Here is a 20,762-nt window from a genome sequence, read left to right on the forward strand (position 1 = left end):
TGCGCAAACAATAGAATGTTTGAATGTACACCACAAAGTTTTTGTGCAATTTTTTAACATTTTAAATTCGATTTCAAACTCTTTTTTTATAATAGGTGCATCTACACCTATGAGCCAAAACACCATGTCCCGCTAGACAGCAAACCATTTAATTTGGTAGCACATACAACTTGAACCCGGGTGGCGAACTCACCACCATGAACTCATCTATATGAATCTACTTTATTTATGTTGGTTATGTTAAATTTGTTCATTCTATCGTGATATATTATTATTTATGAGTGTTTTCTTAAACTCGTTTTACCAATTATTTTTGGTTTTATGGTTTGCCTACCTGCTTATGCGTGTACATATAGACTCATTTTTTGCCCTGCTCCTTTTCCATTCCAAATCTGCGGTCTAGGATATCCATATTCAAAACCAAATCCGTTGACAAAATGCCATATAGATTATGGTAGGGGTAAAATCCAATCGGATTACATCCTACATACATACATCTAAATTTTGATAAATCCCAGACAACCTTCATGGGACGGAGGTGTCATGGGACGGAGGCAGTATAACTATTGAATTGTTCGCAGTATCTCACGCGTGTACACAAGTTCAGGTACTGAGAATAGTTCTTTTTTCAATCGCACAAGAACCTAAACCCTAACAGTTCTTTTTTACATAAGGTGATAGGTGCATGCACAGGTTCATCTACCCAAATGTCACACGCTGATTTGTGCAAATTTGACCACGTCTGGGTGGCCTCCAACACAGAAAGCACACCACTCAAAGACTCGAGATCAGGAAGATATGTGTGTAGTGTTATACACATGCCGTTCTTTTGGAAAAAGCTTACGAAGCACACTTTGTTTCTTTTGGAACAGGTCCAAGTGGCAACCACTTTACAGAGCACACAGCCATGTAAAGTTGCCAAGCACAAAGACGAGGAGCAACCCTTCTGGAATCTGGACTCTTCTTTGTTCACTTGTGCTATTTCTACCAAATGTTCAAACGGATCTTTTGTCTGTTAAGCGCAATGGGATCTCCTGGACCGACTGAGTAAACTTGATGCGCCAACTACAAAACAAATCGCACTCGAAGAAACAAGTACAAAAGAAAACTAGGGAAGTGCTAACCACATGGCATGGTGCCATAAACAAATCCCACGCGTCGGATGATTAGTTTGGACCCCCACCTGCTTGCATTATTATGAACTCTCCATCTAGTACAGTGCCATAAGCTAGGATTTATTTTATTTTATTTTTTGGCCTATGTGCAAATTGTTTACAGGTAGAGACATGCATGTTCATAGACAGCTAATCATATGCTACACTTGCTCTAAGTTAACATCAACCATCCATGTTAGCAGCTAGAGAATCTTCACTACTAATTTAGCCAGTTCAAGTTAATAAACATTTGCCAGCCTAAACTTTTCCCTCTTATCTTTGAATGAACTTCCCCAACACAACTACTCAAGCTGCAATGTTCTCGTTTCACACACAAAATAGATGCCATGACATTACAAAATCTTTCATCTTCTTCAATACCATATGAATGAACTTTACCCAACCATTTTTCATCATTCATAGCTGACTCGCCACAGCAAAGCGTGGGCTTAATGCTAGTTCCAATGCACACCAGGGAAAACCAGAAGCTACTCAAAAATACAATCAGTATCATATTTCTCAGAGGCAATATCGGTAATCTTGGTGTGGCGTTCATTACATTTTACATTTATAACACCTGACAAATAAACAAATCAAGCTTTGATATCCCCTATCCCACCTTTGTACCCCACTTGCAATGAATTCAATCAAGTGAAAATATACATGTATGCAACGTTGGAACTATATGGAAGAACTACTTTCCTTGCTCCAGCTCTCAGCGCTCTATTTTCAGACGCTCTACAAGTGCAACACCAGAGGTGAATGCTCACGAGGACTGAACGATCGGTTGGTCCGCAAAGGGGCCGTATAGCCAACCCCTGGCGATATGACCATAAGCAGCCTCCGTCAAGTGAATACCGTCCCAGCTCCAGTGGGTCGACGGATCAGCACAAGCAGTAGCACCAGACTCGCCACATTTGGCTGTCACGTTGAAGTTGTAAGCGGCTTTGGCAACTGACCCAGGAGCCCCACAACATGCCCTAGGTAGCTGCTTGGCAAATCCTGAAGTGAAAAGTAGAAATGGTTAGGCCACTTCATTGTGCCCCATTTTTATCAACGATAAAGCATCCACATACAATCTCTCTAGTAGTTGAGACAGACACATCGCCTCTGTCAGCAAGATTAGATTGGCAAAGGCAAGTCCTAACTGCTACAAGGACAACACTGAAATGGAAATTCTAGGGAAGTGTACATGTAATCAAGATATGACAGGAACATGTACCAACAAAATGCAGCACCATCCAGTTTTTTAATTAAAAAGATACAAGCAGAAAGCGTATTGGGGGTTCAGTGCCAGCAAGTTAAGCAAGCAACAGATGAAATTTCCAGCTAAAGAAGAGCAACAGATGGCAACAAAAGTGAATCACCAAATAAGATGGATCAGCAAAATTGGCAACTTATAGATGTTTGTACTTCCCGCAACAAGGACTAGTGAAAACTTGAAACTAGTGATCTGGCTTTGCTAGGAAGGAAAAGTAGGGTTGGCCTGTTGGATAGCAAAGTTTCGCCTTATCTGTGACAGATAGTACTTTGTGAACACTTTTGAGTTAAGATTCCAAAGTAGCTAGTACAATGCATCAGCAGCCTTGTAAAAGGACTAGAGGTAAAAATATTTCTGACGGAGAAAATGAAAACATGACTCCTTTCAAACAGAACTATAACCTACCAAAGAAAACAAGAGGTTTGTCATTGCCATAGTTCTAAACTAGGTGAAGAGTATGATATGTTGAGTGTCTAACAGCTGGAGAAGAAAAAAAAAAGTTGTGGTTCCAAGCTTGCATCACAAACGAACCATCCTAACTGTTACCCCCACATGACCACTCAAGAAGACACCTAGCAGTTGGGAAAATTATGAAAAAGGAGTACTAATTGAAGTGATAGCTATTACTACTGCCTAGTACCCCTTTACAGACTAGATATATGATCCTAAACGGGATTAGTAACCTTGCTTCGTATAGACTCTGAACATGAGTGAGGGTGGTCCGATTGATTGTGAAGCTGCAAGTTGTGTTCTGTCATTTTGTATTTATGCTATCTGCTACAGTGCTACTATTATGGAGTATATGTATATATGGCTAAGGCATCTCTGCCCAGATCTGAACTATCTAATTCTTATTATATGTTGTTCCTTAAGGGAATTGTTGACTCGTATTAGCAGTTGACTTCACATCAGAGGAAATAAAGCACATAATCTGTTTCAAAGGTAGTTACAGCAGTAAGACTAATCAACATAATTCTCAGCTAAGGAAAGACAATATATGAAGATAAAGAAATGTGCAAAGCACTCAGTTATGATGCTTGTTGAGCTAGCCATGAAACAAGTTGAAAAGGGTTGAAGAACTAACCAAACTTCTCGGGTTGAAGCATGAACTGGACAACCGGTGTGTAGTAGTCGCCGTATATGATGCGCGCATTGGGGTACTTGGGGCGGAGCTTCTCCAGCGCCCTCTTGAGGTGCGCATTGTGCACCCATGAGAAGGTGTTGTAGGTACGGATGCAGCCGCTGCGGGCGCCATACTCGTGGGCTGGCATGTCGAGCATGTTGAGGTAGACGGGGAAGCACCCGGTGGGCATCACCCCCGGCACAATAAGATCCACTGCACCCTCGGCGATCAATGCCTGCACCAGCAGCATGAGCAATCGCAGTTGGAATCACATTCGACAAGAGGATGAAGAGATGGACAGGTGGAGTAAATAAGCAGAGAGGGTACCTCGACACCATCGGAGATGCCCTGGATGACATCCGGCATGAACTTGTAGGCCTCCGTGAGGCCCTTCCCTGCGAAGAGGGGCGCGTTGTAGTCGTTGCCGCCGAACTCGCCGACCACGAAGAGCGAGTTGGCGTAGAACTCCTTGCACTCCTCTGCAAGAAGATACCAAATGTTCAGTTACAAGTTCCCCTATTCGAATCAATAAGTAAAAAAGCTGGGATCTTGATTCTTGAGAATTAATTACCCTTGGTGGAGTTGCAGAAGAATGGCTTGAGGTCCCTGAACCACTGGATTTGTGTCATGAGCGCGCCGGAGTTCCATACGACTGCGCCGAGCCCCCTGGCCTCGAAGTAGGGCGTGTCGAGCGCGGTGGCGCCGGTGATGGCGAAGTTGGCCCCGTGGGTGAGGTCGGAGCGGTTGAGCTTGGAGGGCGGCAGCAGCGGGAAGCCGAATTCTTCCGCTGCAGGAGGAGGACCCAGCGGTGAGGAGCGAATCTCGGGGGGGAGGGGGGGGGACCAGGAGGAGCAAGCAAGCAAAGAGAAAAAGGAAGAGAAAGGCAAATCGATGGAACTGACCCAGGTGGTCGATGACGAGGCGGCCGTCGGAGCAGCGGCCGGTGGGCTTGCCGAAGTAGGTCTGGCCGTAGGGCAGCTTGGCGGTGGTGAGGAAGCCCGGGGGGCTGGTGGCCAAGAGGTTCCCGGCGTCGGCGAGCGAGTCCCCGAAGTTGAAGAGCGCGCGGTACTTGCCCTTGGCCGCCCCCGCCTTGGCCGCGTCCGCGGTCCCGGCCGCCGCCGCCGCCGCGAGGAGCGCGGCCGCCAAGAGGAGAGCAAGAACCGGCCTTGGCCCCATCCCTAGCGCCGCTCGGGTGAATCTCCGCGGGACGGATGAGAGCAGGGAGAGGAGAAGAAGGAGGAGGAGGTGGGTGGGGCGGGTGAGGGTTGCCATCGCGGTTCGGGTGGGGGGTTCTTGTAGGAGAGCGAGGCTGGCTGGCCGGTGGCGGCTGCTGCGGCGTTGTTTTCTCTGCTGCTGCTGCTGCTGCTGCTCGCGCCGCTCGCTCGCTAGCTGTGCTCACTCGGGCGGGGTGTGGGATTAGAGCATCTCCACTCGTCTCCCCACAGAGCCCCCCACGGCCACTTTTTTCCATCCGGACGGCGAAATTCGGCCCAGTCGCGCCCCGGTTCCTCGTTTTGGTCCGGATTTGGGCCTATTTTCATCCGGCGATCCCACGCCATCCCCGACCCCCCGGGGAGCGCTCGGGGACTCCGGATGACGCTCGACCAACCCCCCACGCCCAAGTGTCTCCTCTTTCGTCCGGTGTCCCCGAGCCATCCTCTTGTTCCCGAGAACGCCGCAGGGAGCATACGACTGGGAAACTACTCCTCCCCACGCCAAATCTTCCTCCAATCCGGACGAAAATTTCTCCGGATTTGGGCGTGGGGAGCGCCAACGAGTGGGGATGCTCTTAGTTTAGTGGCGTGCGTTGCGGGCGTGTGGAGTTATTGCAGGAGGAAGATGGAAGCGAAGCGACTGCGAAGCTGGCTGGCGAGATGTGGCTGTCCATTCAAGACAACACAGCTACCGCGGCGAGAAAAATGTGGTCTTCACGGTTGAACCTTTGAACCGCTTCTTCTCGGTTCGGCAGGAGGACTCGAGAACGAACGACCATGGGTGTTTGCGCGTCCACCCATTTCTTCAGTGTGGTGCCCAGATTTGGACCATATATTTTCGTTTCTTGCGAGTTTGGGGAAATTTGGCGCAGACCAGACAAGGTTGAAAGCCTGACTGACTGAGATGGCTAGGCTAGCCAACAAACAAACAAACAAACACTTACTGTTGTTCAAAGCTATCGGATCACATGACATTTGTTTCTACATCTCTAAATTAATCTATTATTAAGACTACATGTAATGGGTATCACAGCTAGTATCGTGTGTTCCATGCGTCCCCCGATGCCACTATAATTAACGATAAGATATTATTGTGATATCGTAGGTACTCCGCAGGTATCATATTCATAACACGTAGAACAAGAAAAGTAAATGTTAAATATATTTTTTACATAATTTTGCATTGAGATTCCACAAATAAATAAATATGAGAAACTATAATGCTCCCTCCGTTTCACAAAAAGCTTCTCAACTTTATCTAGATTTGAATGTATCTAAAAAAATTGAGATTTTTCTTTTAACGGAGGGAGTACTACTGATACCATGCATTAACCTATTATTTACGGGGCCGGTCCATAGGGTGGGCCAGAAGGGCGCTTGACCCATGCCCTCTGTACTTATTGGGCCCGACCCAAGATTTGTTTGCATACTTCGTGTACTTGTATTTATAATCTTTACTAGAAAATATAGACATCTTAGGACATCTCCAGCGGCGCGACGCAATTCGGACATCCAAACGGACGCGTCGTGTCCGTTTGCGTCGGGCCAAATGGTCGAAAGTGTCCGGGTGTCCGTTTGCGTCGGGGGTGGCTTGAGCGGCACGACGCATAAATTTTTTTTCATTCATACGCCATAATTTACATGATAATAAAAAGGACATAAAAAAGCCAGAAATGGGTGCTAAAATAGGCGCTGTCTACTGGTCGTCGTCGCTGACGAGCTCAATCAGCTGCGGCGTCGGCCATGGAAGCTCGTACGCCGGCGGTGGAGGAGGTACCGCCGCACGGGCAGGAGGCTGTGGCCAGGGATCCCACGCTGGAGCAGCAGGCGGAGCGCGGACGTTGGAACGCGTCGGCGTGGCCGGAGGAGTCACCGGCCTCCCCTGCTGTTGGGGGGATGACCCCCGGTATGCCAAAGGCATGCCAAACCGGATGGTTTGAGCCATCAAGATACCGGTTTAATATTCTTACCGGAGCACAAAGATAAGAGCTTGGCTAAGTAAAAGCAGGCCGGTATCCCCAGAGGGGTATACCGGAACCGGATGAAGAAGATACCGGAAGGAGGGCAGGTCGGCAAGGCCGGTCAAAGATTCTCTTCGGAGCTAGAAGACAAGGATGAGCTAAGCAAAGTGACTTTAATCGGAGTCCTGGCGCCAAAGAGAGGGGTGACGCTGAAAGAAGCCGGAGGACGTCAGCGTTCCTGATTAAAGAAGACCCCGGCGTCATCCATGATGAAAGTAGCTTTGTAAAGTAGTTTGTCCAGTCAAAGATGCCATTAGGGTTTCTTGCTCTGTAAGCCACCCTCTCCCCTATATAAGGAGAGGGGGCACCCCCGTATCCGGGAGGTTGGATGGTCGAACCCTAGACGCTCATGTACGCCAGAAAACCTGTAACCATGTTGAGATCAATGAAGCAAGCGATCTAAAGCAGAGTTCTTCCTCTTGTCTCTCTTCTTGCATACCGGCCTTTGGTTGTGTTCTTGAGGAAAGCATCCGGAAGTTCATCCCATCTAATCGCAAACCCTCCCCCGAATCCTCTAGCGCCCATTCGGCCCCAACTTAAGCCATCCCATGGCATCTGCTCGTTCGCCACGACGACAGTTGGCGCCCACCGTGGGGCCTGAAGTGGCGCTTGCTGGAGTTCACATTCGGGCGGGCATCCTCGACGTCGCCGGCCAGCGTACGGTCTCCGCGTTGGTGTAGCGCATCTACGCCATGGACTTCATCAACGACAACGCGGGCTGCTTCGCCAACGGCGGCATCTTCCCCAAGAACGGTCGCATCATCGAGTTCGGCAGCCACCGCATCTACTTCGGCACCGTCCCTGTGCACCAGTGCCTCTCGCCGGTGCTGGTGGCGCCGGATCCGCCAAGATGGCTACATGCTAGCCGCGCTCCTGGCAGCGTGGAGGTGATGATGGCAGGCGCGATCGACGCCGGCAAAGAAGCTGCGGAAGAAGTTGCTGGGCGTGCGGTTTCGACCCGTGCGGCCAAGCCACCGCTGGAACGCGGCGCAGGCGCTGCGGGGGCATCATCCGCACCACCGGAAACACCACTCCAAGCGGCGATGAACGTTCTCGCCACCCCCATCGCGCAGAACATCGACCCGGCGGCCAAAGTGAGCTGGAGGCGCAGCGCCAGAAGATACTCGAGAGCGGCAAGGACGTCGTCAGGGCGCAGCGCGAGCTGAACCTAACCGTACGTGAGTATAACGCTGCCCATGGCTTTGCTTCTGTTAGCGCTCATGCTGCTAGGATACCGGAAAACCGGCTTAAGGCTCGCAATCTAGACCAGGATTTGCGCAAAGAAATTGTTGCCGCCTAAAGCACTTCTGCATCTGTGAGCATAGTAGAAAAACCTAAGTACAGTAGCCCGGATAAAACAATTAAAGCTGCTAAAGCTACCGTAGCGCCGTGTGACTCGCTTTCCGGGGACGCTCTGGCAAAACAACAAGAGCGTGTCCGGGAACTTCTTGAAACTATCGAGCAGCAAAATGCTGAACAGCTTGATAAGCTGAACAAAGCTGTGGCTTCAAAATCCGCGCGTTCGACAAGGAATGCCGGTAGCAAGTCCCATGGGCAGGCTTCGTCCCCCCATCCGGACAGAAGAAGAGAAAAAGAAATGAATGCGCAGCAGATGACTGTGTATGATCCAGTTCTTGCCGGAAAACAACAAGCCGGGCAATATGATGCCGGTAGAAAAAGCCAAGGGGCAAACAGAGGCTACGCCAGAGAAGGTTATGTCGGAAACAATCATGCCGGTAGACAAGAAACCGGGCAAAATTATCGAGCTGCAAGAGCGGCGTACGATGAGGAGGAAATAGATCCCCCAAGGTACCGGCAGGCAAGGGCCGCGGTACCGGAATGTTACGATGAGGCTGATTCCACAAGACCGGCAGCATACCGGAACCCGTTGGGGGAACGTCTGGGAGAAAGATACCTATCGGAACGGGATGCGAGGCACCGTCTGGATAGAGTATACTTGTCAGAAATGATCGAGGAAGAAGGTCCCCCGGGCCCAAAGTGTTTTGGCCCAAGGATCATGAAAGAAAAACCGCCAGTTCGTAACTTTATGTTGCCCCGTGACACAAAAACATACGATGGCACCACGAAGCCGGAAGACTGGCTCGCGGATTACGTGACCGCGGTATACGTCGCAGGCGGCGGAGGAACCGTAGCAGGAGGAGGAAACCGGCGGTGGGCCGTGAGAATCATACCATCGTTCTTGGTAGGACCGGCAAGAATTTGGCTAAACAACTTGCCGGCAGGAAGTATAAATGGTTGGTTGGACTTTGAGGAAGCTTTCGTGAGCAATTTCAGCAGCACCTATCAAAGGCCAAACAGGCCGCAGCAGCTCGCTCTGTGCATACAGCGCCAGAACGAAACAGACCGGAATTATCTGGCCCGATGGAACACTACCAGGAACTCCTGTGAAGGGGTGATAGAGGCACAAGCCATTGCTTGGTTTAGCAGTGGGTGCAGAAGAGGTTCGCCGTTGTGGCAAAAGCTGAAGCGGAACATGCCGACAACGTTGGCAGAGATGATACGTGTGGCGGATAGCTATGCGTTGGGAGACCCAACGCAGCCGACAGTACAACCTGAGCCGGAACAGCAGCGCCAAGAGCAACACCGGGATAACCGGAACAACAAAAGAAGGGAAGATTTTCTGGATCGAAGGTACGGTCCGCAGCAAGTTGCTTTGGCCAGACAAGAAAACTACGAGGCCGGCGGCGATCGAGACAGAGAACCGGATCGCAGCCATGGGCGGGTCCTAAGAAACAGTGGGTAGAAAAGAAACCCTGGGGCCAGAAAAAGAACTGGCAAGAACCCGCGAAGTACACCATGGAAGCTACCATGGACCAACCTTGCCGGTGGCACACACCGAATCCGGCACACCCGTCAAACTATCTGACGAAGGATTGTACCTGGACCAAGTACTTGATGCAAAAGGGAACGGTAAAAGATGCGCAACCACCGCAAGACATGCCGCGGCAACAACAGCTACCACCACCACCACCGCTTACCGGGGCAAACGCCTTACCGGTACAGCCAAACCGGCAGCAATACCAGCAAGTTAACCAGGTGGGAGAAGGCAATGGCCAACCGCCTCCACCGGCACCTTTGGGCCGGAATGTTTACCATGACCCAGATATGTGCTGCGTTGTGTTCAGAATCGAGCCAACCGACAGGACAGAGCTCGCATCGCCGTTCTATGGAAGTAAACGCGGTGATGCGCGATAGCATTCAAAATACATGCTGTGGTCTGATCAAGAGATCTCGTGGTCGTTCAAGGATCACCCTAAGATCATGCCTAACCCGGGTGGCTATGCTCTCGTCTTGGACCCAATCATGCAAGGGCCAAACGCTCGAGTCAAGTTCAGCAAGGTGCTGATAGACAATGGGAGCAGCATAAACATCATGTACCGGCACACATGAACATGCTGGGCATAACAGAAAACATGCTTCAGCCAACGCGTACGACTTTCCATGGAATCGTTTCGGGCTTGTCTTGTGCACCGGTTGGAAAGGTCCGGGTGGATGTATCGTTTGGAGGACGTGACAATTGTCGGGTTGAAAATCTTGAGTTTGAGGTGGTGGACTTAGATAGTCCTTACCATGCTCTGCTGGGGAGACCGGCATTGGCTGCTTTTATGGCCTCAACCCACACGGCATATCTCAAGATGAAGATGCCGGCACCTCGTAGACCCCTGACTGTGGTGGGAAACTACAAAGTCTCACTGGAAACAGCTTCCGCCGGATCAAATCTGGCAGAATTGCTGGTGATCGCTAAAGAAAAAAGGAGGATGCAAACTGCAATTGCGCTGGCTCAGTCCTCACAGCTGAGTTTAGCGGCAATGAGTGCAAACCTGGGCACACCAGCATTCAAGCCGACAAAAGAAACAAAGGACATTGTGCTGGACCCGGCTTACCCTGAGCGCACCGTTCGTATCGGTGCCGGCATGAATGAGGCATAGGAAAGCGCGCTCGTCAGCTTCCTCCGTGAGAATCGGAATATCTTTGCCTGGTCTACAGATGACTTGGTAGGTGTTCCGAGGGAGCTGGCTGAGCACTCATTGAATGTCTGGAAAGATGCAAAGCCAGTAAGGCAGCCGCTGCGCCGGTTTGCTGAAGACAGGAGAAAGATCATTGGAGAAGAGGTGACAAAGTTACTGGTTGCCGGTTTCATCGTGGAAGTACTGCACACTAAGTGGCTAGCCAATCCGGTGCTGGTCGAGAAGAAGAAAGAAGAGAACATGGAAGCAAAAGCTCCAAAGGTGTGGCGCATGTGCATTGACTACACCAACTTGAACAAAGCTTGCTCGAAAGACCCTTTCCCTTTACCTCGGATCGATCAAGTGATTGATTCCACCGCGGGGTGTGAGCTGTTGTCTTTCTTGGATGCTTATTCCGGTTTCCACCAAATCCCCTTGAAAAAGGAGGATCAAATAAAAACTGCGTTCATTACCCAGCACGGGGCTTATTGCTATGTCACTATGTCTTTTGGTTTGCGCAACGCTGGTGCAACGTACCAGCGCTGTATGCAAAAATGCTTGTTTGACCAAATCGGAAAAAACGTGCAAGTCTATGTGGACGATGTCGTGGTAAAAACCAAGGTAAAAGAAACCTTAATCGACGACCTCCGGCAAACATTTGATAACTTGAGAAGATTCCGGATGAAGCTTAATCCGGCAAAATGTACCTTTGGTGTCCCTGCCGGCAAGCTGCTTGGCTTTCTCGTATCAAGCCGGGGCATTGAGGTCAATCCGGTAAAAATCCGGGCAATCGAAAGAATGACCATACCGCGCGATCTCAAAGACGTGCAGAAGTTTACCGGAAGCATAGCATCATCACAGACAATGGAACCAACTTTGCTCAAGGTGATTTCAAAAGGTTTTGTGAGGACAACAACATCCGGTTGGATTTGTGCTCAGTGGCACACCCACAAGGCAATGGCCAAGTGGAAAGAACGAATGCTTTGGTACTTTCCGGTATCAAGCCAAGACTCATCGAAGCGGTAGAAAAGTCACCGGGGTGTTGGCTCGATGAGCTGCCATCAGTACTATGGAGTATAACAACAGCTCCAAACCGCTCCACCGGATACACTCCATTCTTCATGGTGTACGGAGCAGAAGCGGTTATACCAACCGACATCATCCATGACTCACCAAGGGTACAGCTCTATACCGAGCAAGAGGTCAAAGAGGCCAGAGAAAATGATGTGGACTTGCTAGAAGAAGCAAGAGAGTTGGCATTGGCAAGAACAGCCATTTACCAGCAAAACCTCATACGCTATCATAGCCGGAAGATTAACCCGAGGGTATTCCGGGAAGGAGATCTGGTGCTACGCCTGGTGCAGCGCACTGAAGGCCGGCATAAGCTCTCACCCCCATGGGAAGGTCCCTTCGTGGTGAGCAAGGCTCTCCACAATGATGCTTATTACTTGATCGATGCATAGGAGTGGAAAAAAGGAAAGGCGGACAGGTCCGGAGAGGAGAGCAAGCGTCCATGGAACGTAGCTCTGTTGCGTCCTTTCTACTCTTGAAGTTGTGGAGTAAGAAGTTCCTTTTTGTACCTTATATGCTATGAATAAAAAGATGTCGCAACCTCGAATGAATCTCGGGGACTACCCCTAAAAGTTGCATGCAATATGTTTATTTTTTTCAGTTCACCGGTTGCTCAGTGAACATTTTTTCTTTTTGGTTTAGTAGCGTGCTAAACCTACCGGAGTCTTCGACTCTGCTGCTGTCCGCAAACCGGCTTCATGGCAAGCAAGATAAACTGGTAGCAATTAAGCACGCGAATTGCGAAAAGAGAGAGTGGGAACAAGCAATCCGGAAAAGTTTAACTAACCCCGGTTAAGCCGGTTTTTTGCAAAATTTCAAAGTTATTTCTAAATTCAAGAAAGTGCTTGTTTGGTAAAAGAACCTTGTGCTCATACGCCAAAGAACGCCCAGAGAAGGCAGGCAGAGCCAAGGCAAAAGAGCCAAGTATGCATCAAACTCGATGCGGAAACAATTTTGAAATCTTTGCAGTGCAGGATAAAATCAAAACGATAAGCAAATATGCTAAGGCAAACATAAGGTAATTAACTACCGGTATAGCATACCGGCATAAACTGTTGTGCCACAACCAAAAGGAAATTTAGAGTTTTACATCACGAACCCCGGCATACCGGGGTAGAATTTAACCGACAGTGTTTTAAGTCCAGCAGGACCAACAAGCATTTCACAGGCAAATAGTTAACAGCAGATAATCAGGCAACAGGGGCTTCAGGGGGAGCGTCGCCAGCACCAGGACCATCCAAAGGCTCGTCGTCAGCTCCGGCCTCCTCCTCGCCTTCACCTTCCTCCTCGTCGCTGAGATAATCTTTAACATCTGGAGGAGGGGGGATGAACGTGCGCACGTCGGCGTACTCCGCGATGTGGTATGCACGATCCTGCCGCTTAGCGGTGGGGACCGGATCCAGATCGGTTTCAACATCTTCGCGCACTCTGGTGAGGGCGTCCAGGTCCAGCTCCGGGTACCAGGAGCAGGCGACGCGGAGCGCAGAGTCTGCCCCAGCGCGGGCAGCAGAGCACTGCCACTCCCGGATCCTTCTGCCGGCACCCTTGAGGCGGTCGCTGATGAGGGAGAAGGTGTCCGGCACCACTTCTCCAGGCTAGAGAGTCCTGAAGAGCTGGGTAGCTACATCAGGAATGTCGGAAACATTCCGATCAATGGCGCGCATATGGGAGACCCACGCATTCAGCGCAACCAGATGGTCATAGGGGGCAGTTCAGCAAACAAAGTTAGTTGCCTGCCTGAGATCTTGGAGAATGGCGCTCTCCTCCTCCTCCTCCTCCTCCCACCTCTCCACCACACCAAACCATGGCGATCTCCTCCTCTAGATCATGGATGCACTCCTCCATTGGGATTTCTCCCCTGGCCAGGCTGTGGCCGATCAGGTGCGTCGATGTTTTGGTTGCTCCGTCCACTTCTCACCCTCTCCTTTGGCACGAGAATTCTTCCTGGTGGTTTCGTTCTCTTCTGCCTCCTTTCATCTGGATGAAGAAGCTGTTGATCTGGCCTTACAATGCTGCATTGGTGGTGCTGGGGCGAATTTCAAGGTTTTCAAGTTAAGTGATCGCCGTTTTCGTTTCTCTGTTTTCTCCAACAAAGTGGGTCACTTTATCTATGGGCTCAAGGACAGAATTTGGCCAGATTTTATATGTCATTTCTCTTTGTATCGTGGAGATACCTCGGGTATTTTCTTCACTGGTGGAAAACTCTCTTGGAGTTCAGATTCTCATAATGTTGATGTAGCACAACGAAGCCCAACACGTTTCAATCCTGCATTGCATGTTCTGGTTGATAGTGCTGCTAGAGATCCTCACTCTTCTGCTAAAGAACTCTCCAAGTTTGGTTTTCTTCCTGTTGGAGTTTCGCCCATGAATCATTCTCATGACTCTCAGACTCCTCAACGGATGTTTTCGTCGCTGCTTAATTTTGGAAGCTTTTCTTCTCAAATTGATGTCTCCAAGGAAAGCAACACTCGTTTAAGGAAAACCTTTATTGGTTCGAATTGTGCCCGGATTTTATGTGCTAGGTTACCTATTCTTACCTTGGAGATTTTGGAAGATCAGCGACAGGCTGCTTATGATGATGAGGAAATCATGCATATGTTGAATCTACCATTTATCCCGCCCAAGGACATCACTTTTGAATTTATTGGCCGTTGCTATCGCTGTGGGCTCAAAGACCATCTGCGGGCTAACTGCCCTGGTTTATGTTTGGGCTGCCAAAGATTGGGCCAGAGATGTAATGCTTGTAGTAAAAGGGCCCAACAACCTTTGTGTCATGGAGTGAAGCCAGCACCGGCGGGCCAAGCGAAGAAGCAAATCTGGCGGGTTAAATATGTCCAAACTTCTCGGAAGAAATTTATTGCTCCTACTAAATTGGTCTGGGTCCCTAAAAAGAAAAAGGAAGGTGACGATTCGGGTAATTCTCTTGCTACAGCACCTGCCGCCGTTTCGCCTCCTTCCTCTGTCACTTCCCCAGCTCCGACAACGCACCAGCCTGAAGCTCCTCTGCTAGGCGTTTCGGCGACAATGGCCACCTTTCCTGTTAATCCTCTGGCTTTCCTCCCGGATGGGATGACAATTGATCAAGGGCCTCTTAATCGCAAGGTACGCACAGATCTAGTGGTTCCTGCCATTGCACCGCTGCAGAATGATAGGGTCTTGATAGCAGAAACAAACAGATTCATCCCCATTCACCTGAGAGAAACTATGAGGGAAGATATTAGGGATATTCTGGTAGAGGCAGGACACTTAGTCAGATTCTATGATGATCACCCTTTTGGTATTGGGGTTTACACCTTCAGAGATACCCTCACTGCTGATACTGTCTCTGGTTTGACTTTTCAACTGGATGAAATAACAACCATTACTTTTGTGAAGCATGATGAAGCAAAAAATATGCGTTTAACTGCTTTTGGTAGGGAGACATGGTTGCTTTATCTTGGTTTCCCCCTGAACTATCAAACTACTCGCATAATTAGTAGTGCAGTGGAGGATTTTGGGTTACTCTCTATCTGGCAGAATCCACGTGGCAACAACAAATTTGTTTTGGTCAGAGCATCTATTGTTGACCCTAAATTTTTTGTGCCAAAAACTCTTGTGCTGCATCAACTTGGTGGGGCTAGGAGGAGCTGGACTGTTCCTGTGTTTATTCTGAGAAGCTCTGATTGGAATGCACATGATGCTGAAATCCCTCCCCCACCTGAAGATCCTCCAACAAACAACCCTCATCCTCTTTATGGACCAGATCCTTCTGCTGAAGACTTATATCAACACCAGCTAGCCCTTTGGTTGCAACAGAATCAGCAAAACAATCAAGGAGGAGGTAACATTCATGGACATCAACATGGTAATCACCAGGAACATCTGCACAACAATGCTGTTGCCCCAGAAATTTTTGTTCAACCCGCTGTGGCTGAAGAAGAAGAAGCACCACCCCTTTTCAATTTCCAAGCTATGTTGGCTAAACAAGGGGTACCTTTTGAAGCTGGTCTCCCTCCTCCTGCAAACAATGTCACAGACAGTCCACTGCAGGCTTGGACTGACAACATTATAGACTCTCCCTCCTCTAGTTCAGGATCTGGGGACACTACCATGACCGAAGCTCCACCAGAACAGCAGATCAATTTTTTCTCTTTTGATTCTGGGTCTCTCCAAGACTTGCATGCAGAATTATGGGCAAAATTCAGTCAGGAAAAATCTGCTCTGCATTTTGTTATGGCCCCAAATGTTGCTCTGGACAACTCACATCATATTTCCTTTTCTATTCAGATGGATTCTGTCATGTTATTTGAATTACTGGGTGAATTCTTTTTACTGAAAGCTGGGAGGAAAGTCTCTACAGACTCTGCATCTACCTCCTACACTGCTCCCTCTCACATGATGATTGATTACCCTAATGAACTTTCTAGCTCATCAGCTAGTGAGCAAAGTAATGACACTGGCTTGACAGTAGATATAAAAGGAAAAGGAAAAATGGTGGCTGAACAACCTGAGTGCACTTCTCAAGTCAGGAGGAGCTCTAGAAGCAATAAATATGATGGATTTAATCACAAGAACCTTTCTGAAGCTAGGGCTATTAAATCAAAGGTGAAGCAGAGGGCAATTCCTTCAGTGAAGCAAAAGATTCTCAAGAAGAAAAAGTCTAGCACAGCTGTCATTATTCAGGATGATCCATCTGTTCAGACTGCCACCCCTATTCCTGTACTTCAAGCTATTGGAATTAATCTATGTGGGGTGCCCCAGGAAGAACTGACTGAAGGAAGGCTTCTTGCTCCATCTCTAGCAGAGGAGCAGACTGAAAGCAATGAAGAAGGGGGAAGCAAGAGCATTGCATAGGCAGTGTTTTCTTTAATCCTTTTGTAATAATTATGAATTTTCTGAAAAAGTGGCTTGTCTTATGTTGGAATATTCGTGAACTTAATGCGAAATCCAAGCAATTAGCTCTCATGAATGCAATTAAAAATAGTGGTTGTGCTGTCATTTGCTTGCAAGAAACAAAAAAGGATTTCTTTGACTTGCAATTTATTAAATCTTGCTGCCCACCTAATTTTGATGAGTTTGTGTATGTGCCTTCTACTGGTGCATCTGGGGGACTCATTATTATTTGGAAGGGTTCTATTTTCTCTGGATTAGTCATGCATTGTGAGCCCTTTGCTCTTTCTGTTCACTTCACCTCCACACAATCTTCACAGTCCTGGACCCTGGTAAATGTATATGGACCCTGTACTGGAGAGCATAGGGAAGCTTTTATTCAATGGCTTTATGATCTTAATATTCCAACTGATGAGGATTGGTTAATTCTGGTGATTTTAATTTTATTAGATCACCTAGTAATAGAAATAAACCTGGAGGGAATGTGAATGATATGCTCATTTTTAATGATATTATTCGCTCACAAAATCTTACTGAACTTGCTATCAAAGGGAGAAAATATACATGGAGTAACATGCAGCAAGATCCTCTGCTTGAGCAACTTGACTGGTTCTTTACCTCTCCACACTGGACTATTTCATATCCTGCAACTACTGTCATGACACAATGCAAACCAACATCTGATCACACACCTTGCATAATTTCCATTGAAACAACCATACCTGGCAGTAAATTATTCAGATTTGATTCCTTTTGGGCAGCCCACCCTGGATTTCAATAGATTGTTGCTGATAGTTGGAGTAAACCCACACACAAAAAGAACAGTGCAGCAAATTTAAATGCCAAATTTAAAAGACTGAGGCATGACCTTAAGCATTGGAGCAAATCCATTTCCAAATTGTCTATCTGTATAGAGAATACAAGTCAAGCCATTGCTGAAATTGATAAACTGGAAGAAATTCGAACTCTCTCTCTGCCTGAAGTGAATTTCAGGAAAATCATGAAACTGCATCTCTCTAGGCTGCTTTCTTATCAGAATGAATATTGGAAAAAGAGATGTACAATTAGATGGACTAAGTTTGGTGATGAAAACACAAGATTCTTTCAAACTTTTGCTACAGAGAGGCATAGAAGAAATGCTATTGCATCTTTATTACTCCCAGATGGAACTCTTGTAACTGAACATAAAGATAAGGAGGAGGTAATTTTTCAGACTTACAAGACTAGGCTTGGAACTAAGGCTACACCTCAGATGGAATTTGATCTATCATCCTTATTTACTCCTATCTCTGGGCTAGAAGAATTATCTGTCCCATTTACAAAGCAAGAAATTGATGAGGTTATAAAATGTATGCCAGTGGACAAAGCACCAGGACCTGATGGATTTAATGGCCTCTTCCTCAAGAAATCCTGGCACATTATTAAAGAGGATATATATGCACTGTGTTTTAGTTTCTATGAAGGAAATTTGGATCTGGAGAGTATAAATATGGGATATATCACTCTCATTCCAAAGCTAGCAAACCCTGAAGGAATCAATGACTATAGGCCCATCACTCTGCTCAATTGTGTGCTCAAGATTCTAACCAAGCTTCTGGCTAATAGATTACAGAAAATTGTGCTGAAAATAGTTCATAAAAATCAGTATGGATTCCTCAAGGGCAGAACTATTCAAGATTGTCTTGCTTGGGCTTTTGAATTTCTATATCAATGTGAGAAATCTAATCAAGAAATTCTATTACTCAAATTGGATTTTGCAAAAGCCTTTGACACAATTGATCATAGTGCCATGATAAAAATAATGCAACATATGGGTTTTGATGAAAGATGGATAAAATGGATCCAAATTATTTTTGGCTCTGGCAAATCCTCTGTTTTACTCAATCGAGTACCTGGACGACAATTTTCTGCAAATGTGGAGTTAGACAAGGAGATCCTCTTTCTCCTCTTCTATTTGTCTTGGCTGCAGATCTATTACAAGCTGCTATCAACAAAGCTTTCCTAGCTGGTGTCATTCAAGCACCTTTCTCTCACTCTTACCAGATGGAGTTCCCAGTAGTGCAATATGCTGACGATACCCTCATCATTATGAAGGCATGCCATGATCAAGTGTTGGCTATGAAAGAAATACTGAAGAAATATGCTGCCTCTACAGGTTTACACATCAATTTCCATAAATCCTCCCTCATCCCTATAAACTTATCCACACAACAAGCAGATTTCTTTGCTGGATTACTGGGATGTAATATTGCCACAATGCCTTTTACTTACCTTGGCCTGCCACTGGGTACAACCAAACCCACTGTACAAGATCTCATGCCATTGGTGGATAGAATTGAAACAAGGGTCTCAGCTACCTTTTTGATGATGAATTATAGTGGGAGAGTCACAGTGGTAAACTCATTACTCACTTCCATTGCCAACTTCACTATGTGTTCCATTCATATAAACCCAAAAATTCTAGAGCATGTGGAGAAAATTAGAAGACACTGTCTTTGGAACAAGAGAACAGAGGATGGTGCGAAGAGTAATTCTCTGGTTGCTTGGGACATGGTTTGCAAGCCAAAGAAGAAGGGAGGACTTGGTATCTTGAATCTTAAAATACAAAATGAAGGACTACTTCTGAAATATTTACACAAATTTTATAACAAGGAAGATATACCCTGGGTGCACCTTTTATGGAACACTTATTACACTGGCAAAGTCCCTCATGCTATGGCACCATGTGGATCTTTTTGGTGGAGAGCTGTTTTTAATCTTTCTCATATCTTTAGAGGGATTACTGTGAGTCATGTTAATGATGGCTGCTCCACACTTTTCTAGAAGGATAAATGGTTATCAAATATCAATTCTGAGGAATTCCTTAGAGCATTCTCTTACACAAAAAATGAAGATATTTCTGTCAGAGAATTCCTAACAGCCAATCAATTATCACAAAATTTCACTCTGCCACTTTCACCACAAGCTCTTGAAGAAGTCAGAACACTACAAGGATTGGCTGCACACATTGATTTCTCTAATAATTCTCAAGACACTTGGACATATGATTGGGGAGCTTCCACGTATACATCGAGTGCTTACTATAAATTCTGCTTTAGAGAATGCACAACACATGTTTCCTTCCTCTGGCTCTGGAAATCTAAATGCACCCCCAAACTCAAATTCTTTTGGTGGCTAGTTTTGGTAGACAGGCTGAACACCAGAAACATGCTACGCCGAAGAAACTACAAGATTAATTCTTCTTATAATTGCTTGATGTGTCCCTCACCACCAGAAGAAACTATTGAGCACATGATCTTCCACTGTGACTTCAGCAGATCTTGTTGGAATAAATTGAAGATGGTTTGGTCACAACATGGCAACAGACTTGATATAATAGAACAGGGGCGTGCTACTTGGAAGGATCCTCTCTACATGGAAGTCACAATTGTTGCATCTTGGAGTATATGGAAGGAAAGGAATAACAAGCTCTTCAATGGCATAGATCCAGATATTGACTCTTGGACAAGGAGGTTCAAGCAAGAGTTTGCTCTACTAGTGTAATAACCCAGAACATAGGAACAACGAAGGGTAGATTTAGAAATGGGATGTGCATTTCATCGCAAAACGGGGGAAAATTTCGCGCCTTATTGCAACTAAACCTAAGAGGGATCGAGGTTCTCTCTCATTTTGCACTTAGGGTTAGGCAATGTGAGTTAGGGAAATTTCGACATGATCTCTTTTGTATCTTGTTGATTTGGGGAATTGATTTCATTTGGCAAGTGTTAATACATTTAACAATAAGCATTGAACAATATAAAATAGAATTCATAATTTAAAACACAACTTATGAATTCAAACAACTTTGAATTTCAAAGTGAATAATAAATACAATATTTATTCCAAAATATAAATATTACATAAAGCAAAAGTTCATAAACAAAAACTTGGGCTTTATTGATATCACAACACAGATTACAAAGTTTTTACAATATTCTTGATACAAGAATGGATGAATAATAAACAGAAATGGAAATAAAGATTACAATTTTGCTCCTAAACTAAAACCTAGACTAAATGACTTGAAGTATTTCTTCATGGT

The 20,762-nt window shown here is 46.7% G+C and overlaps 1 protein-coding gene across 1 annotated transcript; it reads right to left on the reverse strand.

Annotated features, from left to right (window-relative positions):
• Positions 1-1,643: 1,643 nt before the first annotated feature.
• On the reverse strand, positions 1,644-4,958 carry LOC127307417 (GDSL esterase/lipase At5g45910). The gene is made up of 5 exons (XM_051338139.2): positions 4,441-4,958; positions 4,110-4,325; positions 3,866-4,017; positions 3,500-3,773; positions 1,644-2,156 (listed from the first exon to the last, which is right to left on the reverse strand). The coding sequence occupies exons 1-5, from the start codon at positions 4,808-4,810 to the stop codon at positions 1,921-1,923; spliced, it is 1,248 nt and encodes a 415-aa protein (XP_051194099.1). The 5' UTR covers positions 4,811-4,958; the 3' UTR covers positions 1,644-1,920.
• Between the last annotated feature and the right edge of the window lie 15,804 nt (positions 4,959-20,762).

Source organism: Lolium perenne, chromosome 6 (assembly GCF_019359855.2).
Source record: "Lolium perenne isolate Kyuss_39 chromosome 6, Kyuss_2.0, whole genome shotgun sequence".
Taxonomy (NCBI): Eukaryota; Viridiplantae; Streptophyta; class Magnoliopsida; order Poales; family Poaceae; genus Lolium; species Lolium perenne.